Here is an 18,818-nt window from a genome sequence, read left to right as displayed (position 1 = left end):
AGGGCGGCGAGTGAATCCGCGCACGCGCGTGGCTCAAATGTTGGTTCGTTCTTTGCCAGATCGAGCTCTGGCTGGGGTGATCGGGCCAGCAATGGAGCAGAGCACGGATGGTGTTTTCCTGTGAGACATATGGCTGCGCTTCGGCTGAGTACAGAAACGGGGTGCAGGTTTTGCTGGCGATTACGGTGTCTGTTAGTTTGTGGCCAGATTATAAATATCGTAATGCTGCGAAAATTAACGTAGCAGCTGGTTTGCCCGAGTGGTTAAGGGGGAAGACTTAAGATCTTCTGCACTGAAGTGCGCGTGGGTTCGAACCCCACAGCCAGCAATATTTAATTTTTTTAAAAAAAATCTCAAAATCTGCATTTTTTTAACAATAATACAAATTTGAAAAGTAGGGTTTTGAACTATTTCAATTTATTTTTCTGATTTTCTCTCAAAAACTGCAATATTCGAACAATTTCATTACTCCAATAGAAATTTTGTTTTCTAAAATATTTTTTGAAGTCCAATACAAGTTTGAAAAGTAGGGTTTTGAGCTATTTCAATTTATTTTTCTGATTTTATCAAAAACTGGATTTTATTTTTGAAATATTACGTAGCCCCAATAGAAGTATAGTTTCTTTTAATAATTTCTGCAGTCCAATACAAGTCTGGAAAAAAACTGGATTTTTGAACAATATTGGGACCCAACACAAGTTTATATTTCAATAATGAATTTTTTGGACTCCAATACAAGTTTATTCATTTTTTTTCAAAAAGAAGTGTATCTTTGAATAATTTTGGGCCTCTAATACAAGTTTATTGTCAAAAAATGGGACTCCAATACAAGTTTATTTCTTTAAAATAAAATGTGGACAATTTTGGGACCTTCATACATCTGTACAATTTTGGGCAACATTTTTTTTTGGGATTCTGAACAATTTTGGAACAGCAATACAAGTTTATTTTCAAAAAATGTATACCAATTTTGGGATCTCCATACATGTGTACGGAAGTATGTTGAACAAAAAATTTGAACATTTTTTGGGACTGCAATACATGCGCGTTCTGAATCAATTTACGCTACGTTCTGGATTAAATTCAAAGAGAAAGCAATTTCGAGACTCCAATAGCGCTATGTTATGTTCCGGCAAATTTCAGTTTTTTTTTCGTGAACACGCAAAAGGATTGCACGTCAATATATTAGAAGAAAAAGAGTTCTAGTTACTCTACGCAATCAGCCAGACCGGCTAATGCTAGGGAAAGGAAGAAAAAGCAAAAGAAAAAAAAAACTGAAGCTTAGAGAAACTATGGCGGCTGAAAACAGACTCCAAGCAGCGGGAAGGGGCCAAGCCACACTAGACTCCCAACAAATCCCCAAAAGCGACGACGCCAGCTAAAGACCACATATGCCCCTCCGAATGGATGGACTCTAGAACCACTGAGACCGAAGAGAGAGCGGAGTCGAAAACCCTAGAGTTCCGCTCCTTCCACAGACGCCAAGAGACCAGGAACACCAGGGAGTCGAAGCTGTCGCAGAGGTGCTCAGGTAAGCAGGCCCTGAAGGACGACCACCAGTCTTGGAACCAGCTGTCACGGGGGGAGAGAAAGCAGCCCAGCCAGGAGGCGACAACACCCGAAGCCAGACCTACCGAGCGAACATGCAGTCGAAGAGGATGTGGTTCGCCGTCTCAAGATCCTGAACGCAAAAGGGGCAGCCCAAGTGACTATCGATGCCATGCTTCTGGATGAGATCAGCCGTCCAGCAGCGCCGCTGGAATGCAAACCAAAGAAAGAACCTGCATTTGGCAGGACCCTTTGCATGCCAGAAAAGATCAGCACAGGCAAATGAATGCTGGCCATAGAAGAATGCCTGGTATGCCGAACGCGCAGAGTAGCGCTGGTCAGCTGTCCAGCGCCAAATGAGACAATCCTCAACACCTGGCGAGAGTTGTACGTGAAGCACCGCATCCCAAATAAGGAGAAATTGGGAGATGACTGGGACAGTGAGGGCACCTCGAATATCAAAGACCCAGGAGTTGTTCGCTAGGGCAGAAGCAACTGTGCGCGAACCTCAAAAACGTTGGGGAACGACGAAGAGGAGATCTGGAGCCAAGGACGCCACCGAGCGGCCGTCGATCCATTGGTCAGACGAGAAGAGCATAGACTCACCATTTCCCGACACAAAGAAAGTGGATGCCGCGAACATGTCGGAGACGATCTGCTAGACTGGGGCCTTCAGGCCATCCCAGTAGGGGTGCCCTGAGCGCTGAAGCCAGAGCCAGCGAACACGTAGGGCAAACCCTGCCAACCTGAGGTCAGTGATCCCCAACTCACCACCGGTTTTGGAGCAACAAACATTTGTCCAGAACACCTGACACTGCCCACCATGGGCTGAGTCCGTACCTGTCCACAGGAAGGCACGGCGCTTATTGTCAATGGCCTTAATAACCCAGACTGGGAGGCCGATCGCCATAGATTCATGGACTGGAATGGAGAAGAGAACCGACTGGACCAGCACAGAACGGCCAGCCAGAGTGGTAAATCGTCCTTTCCAAGGACCCATGCATGTTGCTACCCCGGACCAACACTGTCAATTTTCTGGATAATGTCTAATGATCTGTATGAAACATAACACATCACTGAATCTTGTCTAATGTTGGCCGGAGAATACCCTGAAACCAGCAACCAGATTATTTGCTAACCGCTGGGTGAACCAATCACTATTTACCACAGCAACAGGACAGCTAGAAGCCTAACATCCAGAGCAGCAGAGCTCCTTGTTAAAGGAAGGAACAATTCTAGTCTAGTTTCAATTAATTTTACAGCTCAACAAAAGGGGTTGGTCACACTGACAAAAGAAAAAAGACTGGACTGATCGATTCACTGGTAAAGGTTTGATCAGACGACTTCGACCTTTCGTTTGGAAGAGACTGATGACCTCCATTACTTTGCTCTTGTCACGCTATATGCTGCCTGCTATACCTTTAATTTCCTGTCGCCAGGCAAACATGTTTTGAGGACCAAGGAGAAATGTCATCAAACTAGCCAGCACTGCAATTTGCTTCACATCCCATTTTAGTCGGCTGGTCTGTTCCTTGATGCTTGCTTGCAGCTGCAGGTGCATTTCTCCTTGTCTTCCTTCAGAGTCTGCACACAGGGAAAAACTCAGTGTTGTTTCCGGGTTGCGTTGTGCTTATATATATATATATATATATATATATATATATATATATATATATATATATATATATATATATATATATATATATATATATATATATATATGTTACTCCCTCAGATCCGTCCCAAAATAAATCAACTTCTAGCTATGTCTATGTTTATAATAGAAGTTGATTTATTTTGAAATGGAGGGAGTACTTGATTACTCATACTGAGCTGCTGTTTTACAGTGCAATATATTGGTATTCCATCTAGCTATATATATTCTGATGCTAACGGGGGTCTTTGTAACTGGACTGGTACATCGACCTATCAGGCTTCTTTAGGCAGCAGTGGCTTCAATTCAGTTTTGCCATTCTGAACATGCAAATTAGTAACACGCATACGTCATTATACCTGCAGCTGGCTCTGCAGTCCCTTGATGTGATCAACTGCTAAGTCCAGCATGTCTGAAGTACTCGTTTGCTGCCACGTTAATTTGTAAGAAGAACAAATTAGAAAGATCATCAATTGAACTCCAACTCAATAACCTGAAGATTGTTGTCTGACGAAAAAGTTCAGACAAGGACTGGTATATACATGAAAAGAACACACGTATGGCACACACCTTGTCCATGTTGGGCACCAGGGCCTGCAACTTCCTGAGCTTCTCGCTGATCCTCGTTCTTCTCTCCTGTCATCATCGATCGATCATATGCCTGAAGATTAATCTGGCATGCACGATCCAAGGAGGAACAACAAGAATGCTACTGGCTAGATGCATGCATATGAAGAACATCTTGAAAGGTTATCAATATTCTTATTTGGTAACATATCATGTGCACACAAGTTTCGCATGCACATTCTATACACACCAACAAACAAATATCACAAAAAATTCTTTAAAAAATACATATTATAATTTCAAAAATGCTACACCTTTGTGTAAAATCTTAACCTCAAATTCGTTATATTATAGGTGTAACAAGTTTTTTATAGTTTTAAGACAATAAGTATATCAGAATTTTATCATTTTTGTTGCTCTATCTATGTAATGAATTTGAAGACATGACTTTATGTGTAAATATAATACTAAAAATACATGTATATTAATTTTTTTTCTAATTTTTTTATGATATTTGTTAATTTGATGTACGGTGCATACTATACACGTTAAAGGTCTATGTATCTAGGATACGCTCCCATGCTAGTTGACATTACAGTATATAGTTCGACCCGCTACGTACGTACATAAAAAGTTGGTACTATGAGGGCGTAGAATTAGCAAGGGAAAATGTCGTCTATACATACCCTCTCTGCGATGCTCCGTGGGTGCGTCGCGCATCCACGCTTGGCCCGTACTCTGAATGGCACCTGGTCGTGCTGCATCTGCAGGTATTTCTCTACGCCAGCCATCTCCCTGGGCGCAACAAGCTGCATCGCAGATGCATGTATATACAAATTAGACATGAAATCATCCCTCACATTGTACACACACACACTAATAAATCAAACTATAAATACGAAAAATGAAAAATAAAGATAAAACGCATATATATATACACCTGAGATTCGTAGTTGCTAAGGGTGGCGATGATGTCGTCGTTGCCGTGCGCTCCTGATTTGCCCGTCGACGTGGAGAACACGATGGAGTTGGAGTCCTCCCATGACCCGATCGAGAACCCACCGGAGGAGAAGGAGCGGACGACGTGGTCGTGGGTGGAGACGTTCTCCTCGGAGCGCCCATGATGATGAGCGGCGCCATGGATGCTGTCAGTGAGGTCCGGGATGCCGTCCTCGGATATCTGGGAGAGGCCGCCGGAGCCCTGCCTGCTGCTAGCGAAGCTCAGTGGGGCCTTCATCTTCTTGTTGTTGTTGCTGCTGCTGCTCATGGCGCCATGGCGAACCTCACCGAGTGATGATCCTGCTGGTCTAGCACTCGATGAGAAACCTATTGCCATAAGAAGATGTTTTTTAGATAATGGATGTTTCATTAATCCGATCTCTATATCCACAAATATTGTTATAAGAAGATGTATAAATCGTGAGTTGGTGACTAAGCAGATTTTTTTTTTTGGAAATGCTAAACATGCAGCAGTGGTCCGCACATCTGGGAAATGAACTTGTTCCATGCATGCATGTGTTTTAAATCCGTTTCACAAGGTTCATCAGAGAGTAGCACTTACGGTTCGAAGTAGACGATGATACTGTTGTAAGAAAAACACAACAGCAACTTATTCCACAATGGAAAAAAAAACCCTCTATATACTACTCCCGCAAAAAAAAAATAAAGTATGTTTAACACTTCAAGCTTTTCTTTCTCAAAAGTAAAGGAGGTTTGTGCTTCGTTTCATTGAGAAAAATAAAAAAAAGGGAAAAATAATTACAAACATAAGGAACAAATTAAAATGGCCACACTCACATAAACTCGTTACCCAGAAAGCCATCATTAGTCGTCCAAATTAATTGACCTACATACAAAGAAAGCTTACAGAGCGCTTGAGTTTCCGGCTAAACACCACAAATACTGTCATTTGCCACTGCACGTGCTACCACCAAAACATTTAGAGAAGCTTTGAAAATACAATTGTTACGGTTCTTCCAAATCTCCTATGCTACTAGAATATAATCAATGAGTTTAGTCCTTTGCGCATCTCTTTTGAAACTTCATTGATGGCTTTACACACCACCAACCTGAAAAATGAACTGTCGTTGGCTGAGATGCAACCCCAGCCAACCCTATCTCCAAGAGAAGGGAAGTACACACAGCTTGCAAAAGACACGAGAGACAAGTATGTGTTGTATAGTTTCATCACTTTGATCTCAAAGATGGCATGCACTCGGCTGTGGAAGAGACTAGCCGATCCGAAGCCAACCATCTGTTATTAATTACCAATCAAATGAAGAACTTGCATCGTAAAGGAGCCCAACTTGATAGTTCCTAGGAAGTAAGCATTGTGTGATCATTTAAACCAGTTGTCGCCTGGCCCTCTGAACTTTGCAATATTATCTACATAACCCTTTAAGATGGCTATGCCTGAGAGCAAGAATAATAGTAGAGCCCACTTTCTACTATTAGCTTATCTTAAAACTAATATATATATAATATATATAGTAGATTAACTATAAGGTTGGCTATAATTTTCTTCTTCTCTCTATCTCTCACTTATATATTTAATGTATTTGTCTTGGAGCTTGTGATAAGTTAGCTCTTGCATGAGAGCCAACACCCTTGATTTTTTACTTCCTCTTTCCTCTACCTAAGCATATAATAAGCTTATAACTCACTATTATACTTGCTCTGAGTGACATAGTACAAGATATTTTCCATTATCTCTCTCCATTGTACCCTTTTTCTCCTGAGACAACTAAGAACCAACACAATGCCTACATGTGTGTCATGTATAGTCGATTCAACGATCGAAGATTGGCAAATCACTCCAAAGATTATGCAAATGGAGTATTGCAAAGTAAAAGAGGCTACATGCCTAGTTTTGAAATTCAAGGTGCTAGCTGGGCTTGTGTTCAGTTCTTTTTTTTTTTTTATGGATTTTTCTTTCCACGGAATCATATATATATAATCACAATTTGATGTTAATAGTATTAGAAATATGATTGGATCTTTGTTAAAACATTGCGTTTTCCACTGCAAATTGTTGTTTTCAGTTATGTGTGGCAAAAATTAGGACGAAAATTGAAAGTTCTTTCTAAGTGTAATATGTATTGTGCCATATTAATATAATATTATAGTGTATGCAATTAATCAACTTGCACATGCGTGATGTTCATCAAAGACATTCTAATGTGTCATGCTAGACATTCTAGCTAAACCGTACTACCGTCGAACATCGCATGCACGGTGGAGGGTGATCACACACAAGTAGTTTAATCTACGATCGATATATATATCCCCCATTGTCACACAAAGTACCCCCAATTCGCAAGTGTGCAAGAAACATTTTTTTTTTATCAAAATGCAGTTTCTTAAATAGAACATGCCAAGTTGCAGGGATGGAGCTAAGTAACTAGGAGAGGGATGCCTAGCTAGGAACCCGGTTAAAAAAAATTATCTATAATTTATCAATTTTCACCGTATGTGCACCCCCTCAATTTAAACTCAAGCATACATATCAGTCTAAACTTGATATAAAGTAGAGTAAACCAAGCGAGTGACACCCTTCTCTATTTTGTTCTACCTCCATCCCTACCAAGTTGCCACCGGATCCCATCGTATAGTATAGTAGTAGACCAGGTTTACCGTTTACGATCGATCTCACGGCGATGGACAGATATGTCAAACTGTTGATGGCTTTGGCGCCGCGTGCAACAGTCTTCCACTCACCCCAGCCAGGCAACCAGCGAGTGAGAATGAACCAGAATGAATTATTCCTCGATCGTCGTCGTCTGGTGCTCGCATGTATATATAGGAGGTGACATCACCTCTACTTTGGTTCGCTGATGTCTGCACGCGAGAGAGATCGATCAACTGAACCTAGACGGGATATGACAGAACTTAATTTCATGTGTAAGGTTAGCGGGCCTAACCTAGCTAAGCTAGCTTAATTACGCGCGTTCGATAATACACCATCAAGCGAAGAACCGTCGTCCAGCCCCTTGGTTAATCAGTCTATACATCACACGGCAGCCGTATAGCAGCGTGTGGGGCACCAATTCGATTAACCTTCTTCGGGTTATAGCTTACCGTCGTCTTGGCCAGACATAACTTGAGACATGGGAAAATCTAAGAAAAAGCGACTTTGTTCTTTTTTCAAGGATAAGGAAATTAAGGTAACTTGAATTGCATATAATTCAACACACTGTTGTATATGTTCACACATGAGGCTGTACGTTGTTATCCTATTAGTTCAAGTGCCACTGTTTGTTACGAAAGAAGCTATAAAAATGATAGGTGAGTAGAAGAAATAGTCTCTTAAAATGTAGACCAAATGTGTTACAAGTGGACAAGAAGTTCAATAGGACAATAATAAAAAATAATATTTAGAAAAGGTCTTCGCACTTTTCCCCATAGGATAGATGTACATATTTCAAACAAGGTGCACGCATAGTTTTACTAGTTTTATATATGAAGGGTGCATAATGGACGTTATAAACAAGTTGTACGTACAATTTATTGGTTTTATATCTAGTGAAGGGTAGATGGTACACGTACACCAAATAAAGTCTAATAAGATAAGGACAACTTATCCTGTTAGTTCTGAAACTAGTGGAGGGCTGATAGGACACGCGTAAAGGCAATGTATAACGGCTTGAAAACTTGAAAACCAAAGAGGAGGAAAGTAGCTAGGTCCATGGTAGTGGTGTTAGGCTGTCAGCAAAACAAATAAATATAAATAGCATGTTAAAATAGATAGTTTAGTAAATATTTCGGAATAAATAAATATATGTGCAAGAAGCATGTGGGCGTACATATGTGTACATATGTGGTTATACAATCCTAAGGACCCACCCATTTCTCATTGCCCCCACCAGAAAACCACCGTAACTGTGCAGCCCGTAGTTTTCCATCCAATTATTCCAAGCCACCCGGTTTGAAAGCAACCCATAAGATATCACGTATATAAACAAAAACAAACCGAAGACAAAAGTCTGGATATAGTTGGTGAAATCAGCAGATTGCAGAATCAGATTAGCTAGGAGACTATACTCTCAATATTGGTCAATGAGTGAAATTCTTAGGGTACACAAAGTCACCTATACTTATATACAAACTTTGATTATATATCAATATATCTTCATGTGTGTTTGTAGACCGGACACACAAAAATAGTATTTGCATATTTTTTGCTGAAGTAATTTGCTTACGATATTGTGATTTTGTTGCAAAAGTAACCCATCACAAACAAAAGATTTATCGATCATATTTCACTTTGCATAGGTAGGTAATTTATTTTGATCCGAAAAGGAACTTGGGGTTTCAAATAAGTATTTTATTCATGGTAAACTTGAGTTTATTTTGAAAACGAACACAAAGATGAACGACAGAGCGACAGTAACGAAATTAAGCCTGCGGCAAATTTCCCCTCGAAAAAAAAAACCTGCGGCAAATAAAAAGGGTATGGCGCCGGTCTACCTTCAGATATATAGAGTGAACTTTATTTTAATTTATCAAACCTGGTAGCATCGAACATCCGTTTTGTAGTCTAAACCCTTACTAAAACGATCAGACAGCCTTTTTTTTCAACATAAAATGGAGTAAAATATTGCTGCCCCCGAAAGAATATTGCACTAATCGGTGGGCGGCTGCTAATGAACATGCATGCGGCGTAAATATAACAGAAAAATGAAGGCGCTGTTGCAAATGTATTGGATGACTACATTGCACAGCTGCTGATGTACGTGTAACCTGTGCAGTAGACCCAGAAACATTCATCAAAAGCACTCAAATATCAAGAAAATGAGAGAAAAAATAACCAAGATCACACTTGACTAAACATCGCACCATAAGAAAAAAAATCGCAGTAAAAGAAGAAAAAAAAGAAATAAAGACAGAAAAATAAATTGGAATACTCCAATGAGTCAAGAGAAAGAAGAACGGTGGTTAATTGGAACATTCCAAACTCGATAGTAATGGAAGAGACGAATCAAGACGGCAAATCGAAGGTACACGTAATTAAGTGAGCAGAGAGTGCAGTAACCGTTGTCCATGACGGGGCTCGAGAAGAACCCGGGAGGCGAGCTGTTGTGCCGCGTCAGAAACCCCGACTGGTCGCCGCCGCCACCGTCCTTCGCCTCGACGCCGAACTGATGGAAATGGTGCTGGCCGCCGTGGCCGTGGCCGTGGCCGTGACCGTGCCCCAGCGAGATCTCGGCCGCACCACTCCCGCCGCCGCCGTAGTGCTGCTGCCTCATCGCGCGCTCCGGCGGCTGCTGCTCCCCTCCCCCGCCCGGCACCGGGAAGAACGTCCGCGCGGTCGCGGCGCCCCCCTCCACCCCCGCCGGCGGGGCGTCAGCGAAGAACTGCAGCCCGCCGCCGTAGCGCGCCGACATCTCCCCTCCGCGCTGCTGCCGCTGCGGCGCCCTCGACGGCGCCGGGTTCATGTGCTAGGCTTCTAGCTATAGCTAGCTAGCTAACCAGACAGGAGTACCTAGCTAGCTTCTCCGCGCGGGGGCGCTGCGTCTGCTGCGTGGTGTCGCTTTTGAGGCCGGTCTTTTCGTCGTCGCGTGCCGGGGGAACGCAGCAAAGCGGGCGCGGGCGCAGTCAGCCAGCGAGCGAGCGAGCGACTGATCAGCGGAGAGGGGTGGGGGGGATCGGACGACCGGAAATATTGGTGGTGGCTTCGTGGAATCGTGGGAGAAAAGCTGGACGCCCGCGCGCGCTCGTGATACGGTCTCGGGGGCCGGGGCGTGTGGAGGCCGTGCGCCGTGCGCGCGCGCGGGTGGGGGATGGGTAGCGAGATGGGGTGCGGTGCGGACGACGTGGACGACAAGTGGATCGTACTATACACTCCCCCCTCTTACTGTAAGCGGCAACTGGCTGGGGCGCTGGCCCGCGCGCGCGACGACGACGACGACGTCGTCTCTCTCTCGTCCCGATGACGCGCGCGCGCGCTCGGTCATGCGGGGACGCGGGAGGCGTGCGGGACCCCTCGCGCGCTGCGCATTTGGGAAACCGCGGCCAGTCGGCCACCACCACCACCACCACACCGGCGCCGCGCTGCTCGGACTATACACAACCGCGCCGACGGTTTGGGTGATCCAGCTAGTGGTTAATCGATCAGCCATCGGGGCCCGGGTGGGTCCGGGCGTTATAGGGGATGAGATCGATCGGTGCCTCGAATGCGCACAGGGTTCGTTGCATTTGGATCGACAGTTGCTCAGTTGTACGTCACCTGTTGTTATCGTATTTATAAGCTTGTAATAATGGAAGAGTTGTTTAAGTAGGTCTTCTCCTACTTGCAACCCGTGGTCTTCTGTCCTTGTCTTGTGACTCTGTCTAGTTAATTAAACATACGCGCGTGCGTGTTTAGCGGCCGGCTTTGTTTGAGCTAGATACGGTTTATAGAATCACAAACCAGCGAGCATCTAGGACCGATGTGATGACAGTAGCACACTAGCATGTACGTACTCCTGTGGTACAAGCTGGTCAAGTGGCAAGTTTAGCATTAGCTATATACACTCCAAGTCCGTACATGCATGACGGGAAATTCTGTTCAATCGTCTCTCGAGACCGTATGTACTTTGTATGCTAGTTCTCGTGTATTACGCTAACTCTCCGTTTGTGTACTCTCTTCTGTTCAATCTATCTCTGTCCCAAAACTTTCAGAACTACAGGCGCGTGATTTTTCCCTCTCTCTCCTCGGTCAGCTTCCAAACAAGCTACTGCGCATTCAGGTGGTAGTACCAGTTTTGGCCAAGAATCCTCGGGAGTCGGGTCTCTCGTACAGTCGTACTACAGTACTATCACAGTGCACTTGATGCGCTTATAATCGCCCCCATGCATACTGCACATCCAAAAGCAGAAGAAGGGCCCAGAATTCATGTCACGCACGAGCGCTGCTCCCGGCCGCACCACGGCCACATGCAGTCCGCACTTGCTACGACGGCGTACAACTTCTAGTACTATTTGAGAGATCACCGGCTAGCTTCCGACGATGACTGTGACCGTACGAGTGGACGAGGCAGCCAGCTCAGGCAGGCAGGCAGGCATTGCCATCCAAGCACGGACGGAGATGAAGGGAAGCAAGCAACTGCAACTTGGCCGCGCTTTTGGAGTCTCCATGCATCCCCCCTAGCTAGCCGTGGTCTACCGGCCGCTCCAAGTTGGCGTATAGATTTATGCCCACCTGGTACGGAAGCCTCGCGATAAACAACGCCCAACTGCCCAAGTTGGCGAGCGCGAGAGGGGGACACTGGGACAGACAGGAGGACGACGCCCAGTGCGCCCGCGGCCAACCATCCGACGCCAACGTGCGGCCACCTATATATCCTACTATTATCTCTCCCGTGTATACGTAGCGCGTGCGACGCGGAGCGGAGGTGGGTGTGGGTGCAGTGGCTAGCTGCTGATGCTTCGGTTCGGGGAGACGCATGTTTCTCTCCTCCGTGCGATCACCGGCGCCGCGCGCTAGCTTGAATAATGAACGGATGGTATGTGCTCGTCTCATGAACGGGGTGGACATCTAGCCATTTATCGCATATAAAATAAAAGGGTAATTTGGAACCATACCATTATAATTTTATAAAGTTTAAGATATGTCATCGGTATCTCAATGACAAGTAGGACCCATATAAGTCGATGACATGTGGGTCAGGATGACATATATCAAATTTTGTAAAATTATAATGGCATGGTTTCAATTTTCCATAGTTAATAAAAATTGAAGATAAAATAGTATGTAATATATGACTCCACAAGCATTCAAGTTCAAATTTGATTTATACAAGTTGTAACGAAAACAACAAATTAAAATCTAATTAGTTTACGTATATTCACAATTAATTTTGTTGTTTTTGTTAAAATTTGTAGATGTCAGATTTGAATTTATATATTTATGAAGTGATATATTTCATATTAATATATCTTGTCTTTTTTTTTGAATTTTTTTCATAGATATTTAGTTGACATGCAATAAATAGGTAAACGTCTACCCGGGTGATTAAAATCCCTCTCTGACGTTACCTAGCTAGCTATAACACTATCTATATACTCTCTCTAACCAAAAGTTTAAGACTTATTTTATTTTCTATTTTTTTTCAAATGAATTAGGCATATTTATAGCCTCCAATGCTAAATTAAATTATTGATCGAAATTCAAGTACCTATCTTAATATTTACTGTTGCATGTCTTTGGTCTTCGTTATATGCAAGCTAAGTGAGCTATTTCTTTTCTTGATTTTGGTGATAGAAAAATAAGTCTTAGATTTTTGGATGGAGGGATTATGACACAGTGGCATCGGCTTGCATAATTGCAGTCGCATAGGTTGGCCCTGTCCAACTAGGTCACAGGGTTAGCGTTCATCGTCGTAGGTCGGAGATGGATTAGAAAACGATATAAGTAGCCGGTAAGAATGATTCCTAGTAGCATGCACTCTGCGTGCATCATAGAAATTCCATGCATGTGAGGGGGCGTTTAGATCAGGGGTGTAAAGTTTTGGTATGTCACATCGGGTATTATATAGAGTGTCGTATGAGGGTGTTCGGACACTAATAAAAAACTAACTACAGAATTCGTCAGTAAACCGCGAGACGAATTTATTAAGCCTAATTAATCCGTTATTAGCAAATGTTTACTGCAGCATCACATTGTCAAATCATGAAGCAATTAGGCTTAAAAGATTCGTCTCGCAAATTAGTCACAATTTGTGCAATTAATTATTTTTTAGCCTATATTTAATATATCATGCAGGTGTTCAAACGTTTGATGTGACAGGATGAAAAATTTTGAGGTGGGATCTAAACAGGACCTGAGACGCATATATAGTCTTTTTGGTGAGTTTAAAGTAAGATTTTTTTCACATAAAACGAGAGAAAGTTTATTAGTATATAATTAATTAAAATTTAATAATTACAAACTTTAAAAATAATTTGTTTGATTTTAGTGAAACATTTTCTATATAGAATGTTTTTGAAAAAAATCATATTAGCAGTTTGAAATGTGTGCTAATGAAAAATGCACTGGTGGAGAAACCATCATTGATCGGTCGACCCAAATCTACAATAGTCCCGGTTTCATTAAAAACCGGGACTAAAAACGATTTTTAGTCCCGGTTTATAAGAACAACAGGACTAGATGATTTTTAGTCCCGGTTGGTTCCATGTCAGACCATGTCAGGCGTATAAGATCTTTAGTCCTGGTTTGTAACACCAACCGGGACTAAAGATTTAACTTTAGTCCCAATTGGTGTTACTAACCGGGAATAAAAATCAACACGTGCTATATAATCCCTATTACTTATCCTCTTCTCTCGTTCACGCAACAAACTCTATCTCTTTCTTTCTTCCTTCCTCTCTAACTCCTGCCTTATCTCTTTCTTCCTTCCTCTCTTTTTTTTTGGATCAAACGAGTGTTAACAGTGAAATTTGGTAAGCCCGGAGTAGTCATCGGCTTAGAGTCAGCATCGGCTTGGAAGTCCTGAGATTAGCCGATGAGAGTTGTCAAGTCGTCAGTTGTCGGATTCTTGCTATATTCGGTTAAGGAAATTGATCTACTAAAGGAAGCTTATCCAGAAGAGACCGAGTTCAAAGAGAATGCGGCATGGCAAGTTATCTATTAATTAGGAATAGTTTGTTAGTTTCCTTTTATCTCTAGGAAAGTGTGTTTAGTGTCCTATAAGGACTTTATCTTTTTCTTTTATCTTTAGGAAAGTTTCTTTCTTGTCCGACAAGGACTTGTATCAACCCATGGGTATAAATATGTACACCCGGGGTCTATGTAATCTATCTCCACGATCAATACAACTCGGTGCATCGCCACCCTCTTTCCCGAGGTTTTTACTTATCTTCCGGCGGGATTTGGGCACCTGACGCGGGGCTGCATCGGTTCAGTTCGATCTCCGGCGAAAGGGTAAGTCCTACGTTCTGTCGGGCCCTGGTGAATCTGTCATCTACGTCGGCATCGTTCAAGGCTGCATCGCTTTGATCTCTTGGATCGCTCTGGTTTGGTTGATTGATTTGCCTACCTGATATCTCAAGTCTATCTCTAATTCCATTGTGTTTAGAGACGCATCGGTTTAGTTGGAACTGTCTCGGTTAGGTCCGATCTTCTATCTTAGCCGATATATCTCTACAATCACAATGCTGTTCTAAATAGATTTGTTATATCCATCACATTAGACAGATCTATCGGCTCATCGAGTATTAGATTATCATATACAATCTCGTGCTGCATCGGTTAGGTTCGACCTACTAGATTGTTGTTGATAATATAAGTCTTGCTAAGCTGATAGGTTCATGCTAATGTTTTATCAGGGTGCTAGCCAATAAGTTATCGGAACATTGCATCGGCTTATAAGGATTACATATATATACAAGTTGGATTTAGCCGATGACAACAAAGGTTTCACTGTTTAATCTAATCTTGTGGATTTCATGACATTGGACCTCCAGCCGATGTGTGCTTTAACCTTCGGATCAGTGCTTATTCTATCATATCAATGCTAGCCGATTGGTTTATACTGGATTATATTGTTATTTTATTACATCATCAACAGCCGATTGCCTTTATACCATTATCTACATTGGACATATAGCCGAGTGCTTACACCCTATCGACATCGGCTATTATCGGCATCGACTAGAATCACTACATCGGCTTGTCAGCCGATCGGCTGTTTTGATCTACTATTTGCATATCTTGTCAGTTGCAGAATCAAACTGACTGGCACGCCTGCATCTCATCAAGATTTGGATCTGCACAGGAGCTAAGCAGATCTATGCCTAATTAATAGATAACTATCATGTCGCATCCTTCTTGAACTCGAACTCTTCTAGATAAGCTTCCTTTGATTGATCCGACTCCACCAAGAACACGACATCGTGGCGACTTGACTCCCATTGGCTGATTCTAGAACTTTGAAGCCGATACTGACTCTAAACCAATGGTAACTTTGGGCTTACCAAATTTCACTGTTAACAGCGAGATCGAGGGCCGGGCGGCGGGCGGCACGGCCGGCGCGGTGGTGCCTGCGCGGCCACGCGGCCGCCGGCATGGCGGGCCGCACGGCGGGGCGGCGCAGAGGGCCGCGGAGCGGAGAGGAGGCGACAACGACCGGCCGAGCGGCGCCTTTGTGGTTTTTTTTCTTTTTTTTTAGAATTTGTGATTTATTGCATGATTCTGTGATGTATTTGATTTGTGTGCGATGTGAACTTGTGATGTATTTGCGATGAATTTTGTAGAACTTGTGATGTAATTTGATTTGTGTATTTTTTTAGGATTTGCGATGTATTTGATTTATGTGTATAAGTAACTTAAAGATTTGTGATGTGGATTTGGGATGTTAATTTGATTTGGGATTTGGGGATATGCATGCCACTTAATTCGGGAGAAAATAAAAAAGAAAAAAAAAGAAAGATGACCATCTGTACTGCTGTTATTCCCTCTTTAGTCCCGGTTGGTAACACCAAAGACCCTATCTTTAGTCCCGGTTGGAAGATCAATTTTTTGTCCCGGTTATTTTACCCGGGACTAAAGATAGCGATCTTTAGTCCCGGATTCATAGTCCCAGTTGGACAACCGGGACTAAAGGGGGTTACAAACCGAGACTAAAAAGCACTTATCCACCAGTGATGGAAAAGTTAAAGTTCGGAGAACTGGGCCAAGCAGCATATGGAGGCGGATATGTGATTGGTACGCCGGAATCATGGCTCACTGAAAGATCCAAACCTTAAATTCTAAGCCAAGCAAACGAAAGAAAGCTTGGGCCAGAGATCGAATATTATTTGTTTGCACTTTGTAGAGAAGAGGGGAGGGGGAGGGGGGGCGGAGTAAGGGAAAAGGGTACGAGATTGATCGGAGCTGACGGAGACAAGCATCAGCATGCACGTAACCTAGCAAACGCATGCAAAGAAAGGAAATATATAGATTATGCGAATTCAGCTGAAAGAATCCCTTACGAAAGTCACCCTTGCGTGCCATCTGAAAAGGCAGATCAACAAAGAACGACACCGGCTAGTATAATACTATATCCCCTTTTCTATGACGGAATGCGCAAAGATTATTATTATATCATGATGGCACAGCCGAACTTCAAACTGTTTTGCTCTTAATTAGGTTGACGAGACCTTGAAAGCGACGCAACTGGATTAATAGATCCATAAGCAGAGATTCGCAAGCTACGGACGTGTCACACAAAAAGAAAATAATTTGTGTAGCTGCCATCAGCTAATGGCATCGACACCCTAATTTTAACTTGCCAGTATTGGAGAATTTGCAGAGTTAGATCTTTTTGGTATCAGTGTCTTAATTTATCTATTTTTGATCAATGTATCAGTGTTCTTCCAAGTTCCGACGTAGATCAAGTGGTCAGCACCAACCCTTTTCAATGGTGACGTTTGTTTTTTTAGAAACCTTTTCAATGGCGAAGTGATTCGATTCCAACAGTTCGTTATGATTTTGGTAGTACTAGGAATAATCTCAATAGGTTTTTGGGTCAAATGGGCTGCTCAAGTCGTCCATCTGTGGATAACGGGCTGTGTTTTTGGTAGTACTAGGACTATTTCAATGGAATAGGCAGGCGGGCTGGCCCATCCATCTATTGTATTAAACCGGTATGGTCCTAAACCGCTAAACCGGCATGGATCTAACTAAACTGGGGCTAACATGTCAGCGTCTCCTCGGCCCCGAGGCCCCAACGGAGATAAAGAAAGACGCTTCCTCCTTTTCTTTCCAGCTTTTGTGGCGACACTGCGCGGTAGAATAGATGCCTCACTTCCCGCGACTCCGCGAGCTCCAAGCAGCCTCCAACCACCGACGCGAAGCCCGGGCAGCTGCCAGTGCCAGGCTGCCAGCCACGCCCTCCCAGCATCTCCTGCCTGCCTGGACGTACCGGTGCCAAGAGTGCACTGCACACACTGCCACACCCTCCGGCTTGGCATTTACGTTGGCCAATGCATCATGGCATGCAGTCATGCATGCAATGCACCCCTGATCAAGCAAACGCCTCGTCCAATTGGCAGGGCCAAAACAATGTACAGTACGTGATACTAATATTCTATTCTGCCTCGGCGTCGCCCAAGCAAAGAACCGTCGTCCTACTGGCCTGGCTGGCCTGGCTGATGCCGCTCGCACGCCTCGCACCCCCGCGCGGCGCGCGCGCCGCTACAAAAACGTCGCCCGGCCGCGCCCGCACATGCACGCGTGCACTCAGAGAACGGCGCCGCGCGCGCCCGGCCTGCCTCTCCTCGATCTCGCGGCGCGTGCGCCAAACCATGCGGCCGCCGTTCCGGATCCGCGGGGTGCGCCGCATGTCCTCGGCGCTGGCGGCCGTGAACGTGGCGGTCGCGGCGGCCGGGGCGGCGGCCGAGTGGGTGGGTGTGACGGAGCGCTGCGGGCGGAGGGAGGAGGCCGCGGTCGGCGCGGCGGTCGCGCTGGCGGCGGTGAGGATCGTGGCCATGGTCGGCACGGCGCGCGCTCAGGAGGTGACCGCGCTCGCCGTCGTCTCCGCGGGGGGCGGCGGCGGCGGCGGCGAGGGGCCGACGGTGGAGTTCGCCAAGCGCGAGACAAGGGTAGGTCGCTCGCGCTCTCAGGCTCTCCGGCCTTAACTGGTGCACTTGTGTTTTGGCTTGTTCTGTAACTTGTGCACTTGTGTTTTAGCTTCGTGCGTGAGAGCTGAGTCGCGCGTGACTTCGATTGGGCGGCTGCGTACACAGCAGCACGATCGTTCAGCTTAATGAGAGCATCTCCAACAGTCTATCCATCCCACTCTTCAAGCTAAATTTTAGCCATTCTAGTTAAAAATCATGCTCCAACAGCCTCTCCAACCAATAGCCATCCGACTGGCCAAAACCCTCCCTTCACTAGCCAAATTTGGCCACTCTATTTGGCTGGCCAATGGTGGGCCCCACACAACCCATCTCCTCCGTCCCTAGTTCTCCACACGACAACCGCACGGAAGGAGCACGAGGAGGAGGCGCTCACCACGACCGCCGCTCCGCTCGCCGTGGCTGCCCGCCCCCCGCTCGGCGCGGCCGCCGTCCCCCACGCGGCGCGGCCCAC

General features: G+C 44.6%; 1 protein-coding gene and 1 non-coding gene across 2 annotated transcripts; one reads left to right on the top strand and one right to left on the bottom strand.

Annotated features, from left to right (window-relative positions):
- Positions 1-245: 245 nt before the first annotated feature.
- Positions 246-328, top strand: TRNAL-UAA (transfer RNA leucine (anticodon UAA)). The gene has a single exon. It is a non-coding gene; the product is annotated as a tRNA-Leu (tRNA).
- A 2,325-nt stretch (positions 329-2,653) lies between these two features.
- On the bottom strand, positions 2,654-10,519 carry LOC127771788 (transcription factor bHLH80-like). The gene is made up of 6 exons (XM_052297719.1): positions 9,801-10,519; positions 4,710-5,095; positions 4,456-4,578; positions 3,773-3,838; positions 3,562-3,630; positions 2,654-3,132 (listed from the first exon to the last, which is right to left on the bottom strand). The coding sequence occupies exons 1-6, from the start codon at positions 10,201-10,203 to the stop codon at positions 3,061-3,063; spliced, it is 1,119 nt and encodes a 372-aa protein (XP_052153679.1). The 5' UTR covers positions 10,204-10,519; the 3' UTR covers positions 2,654-3,060.
- Between the last annotated feature and the right edge of the window lie 8,299 nt (positions 10,520-18,818).

The sequence above is a fragment of the Oryza glaberrima genome, chromosome 4, assembly GCF_000147395.1.
Source record: "Oryza glaberrima chromosome 4, OglaRS2, whole genome shotgun sequence".
In the NCBI taxonomy this organism is placed as follows: Eukaryota; Viridiplantae; Streptophyta; class Magnoliopsida; order Poales; family Poaceae; genus Oryza; species Oryza glaberrima.
Note: the sequence above shows the minus strand (reverse complement) of the source record. Positions and strands in the feature narration are given on the sequence as shown.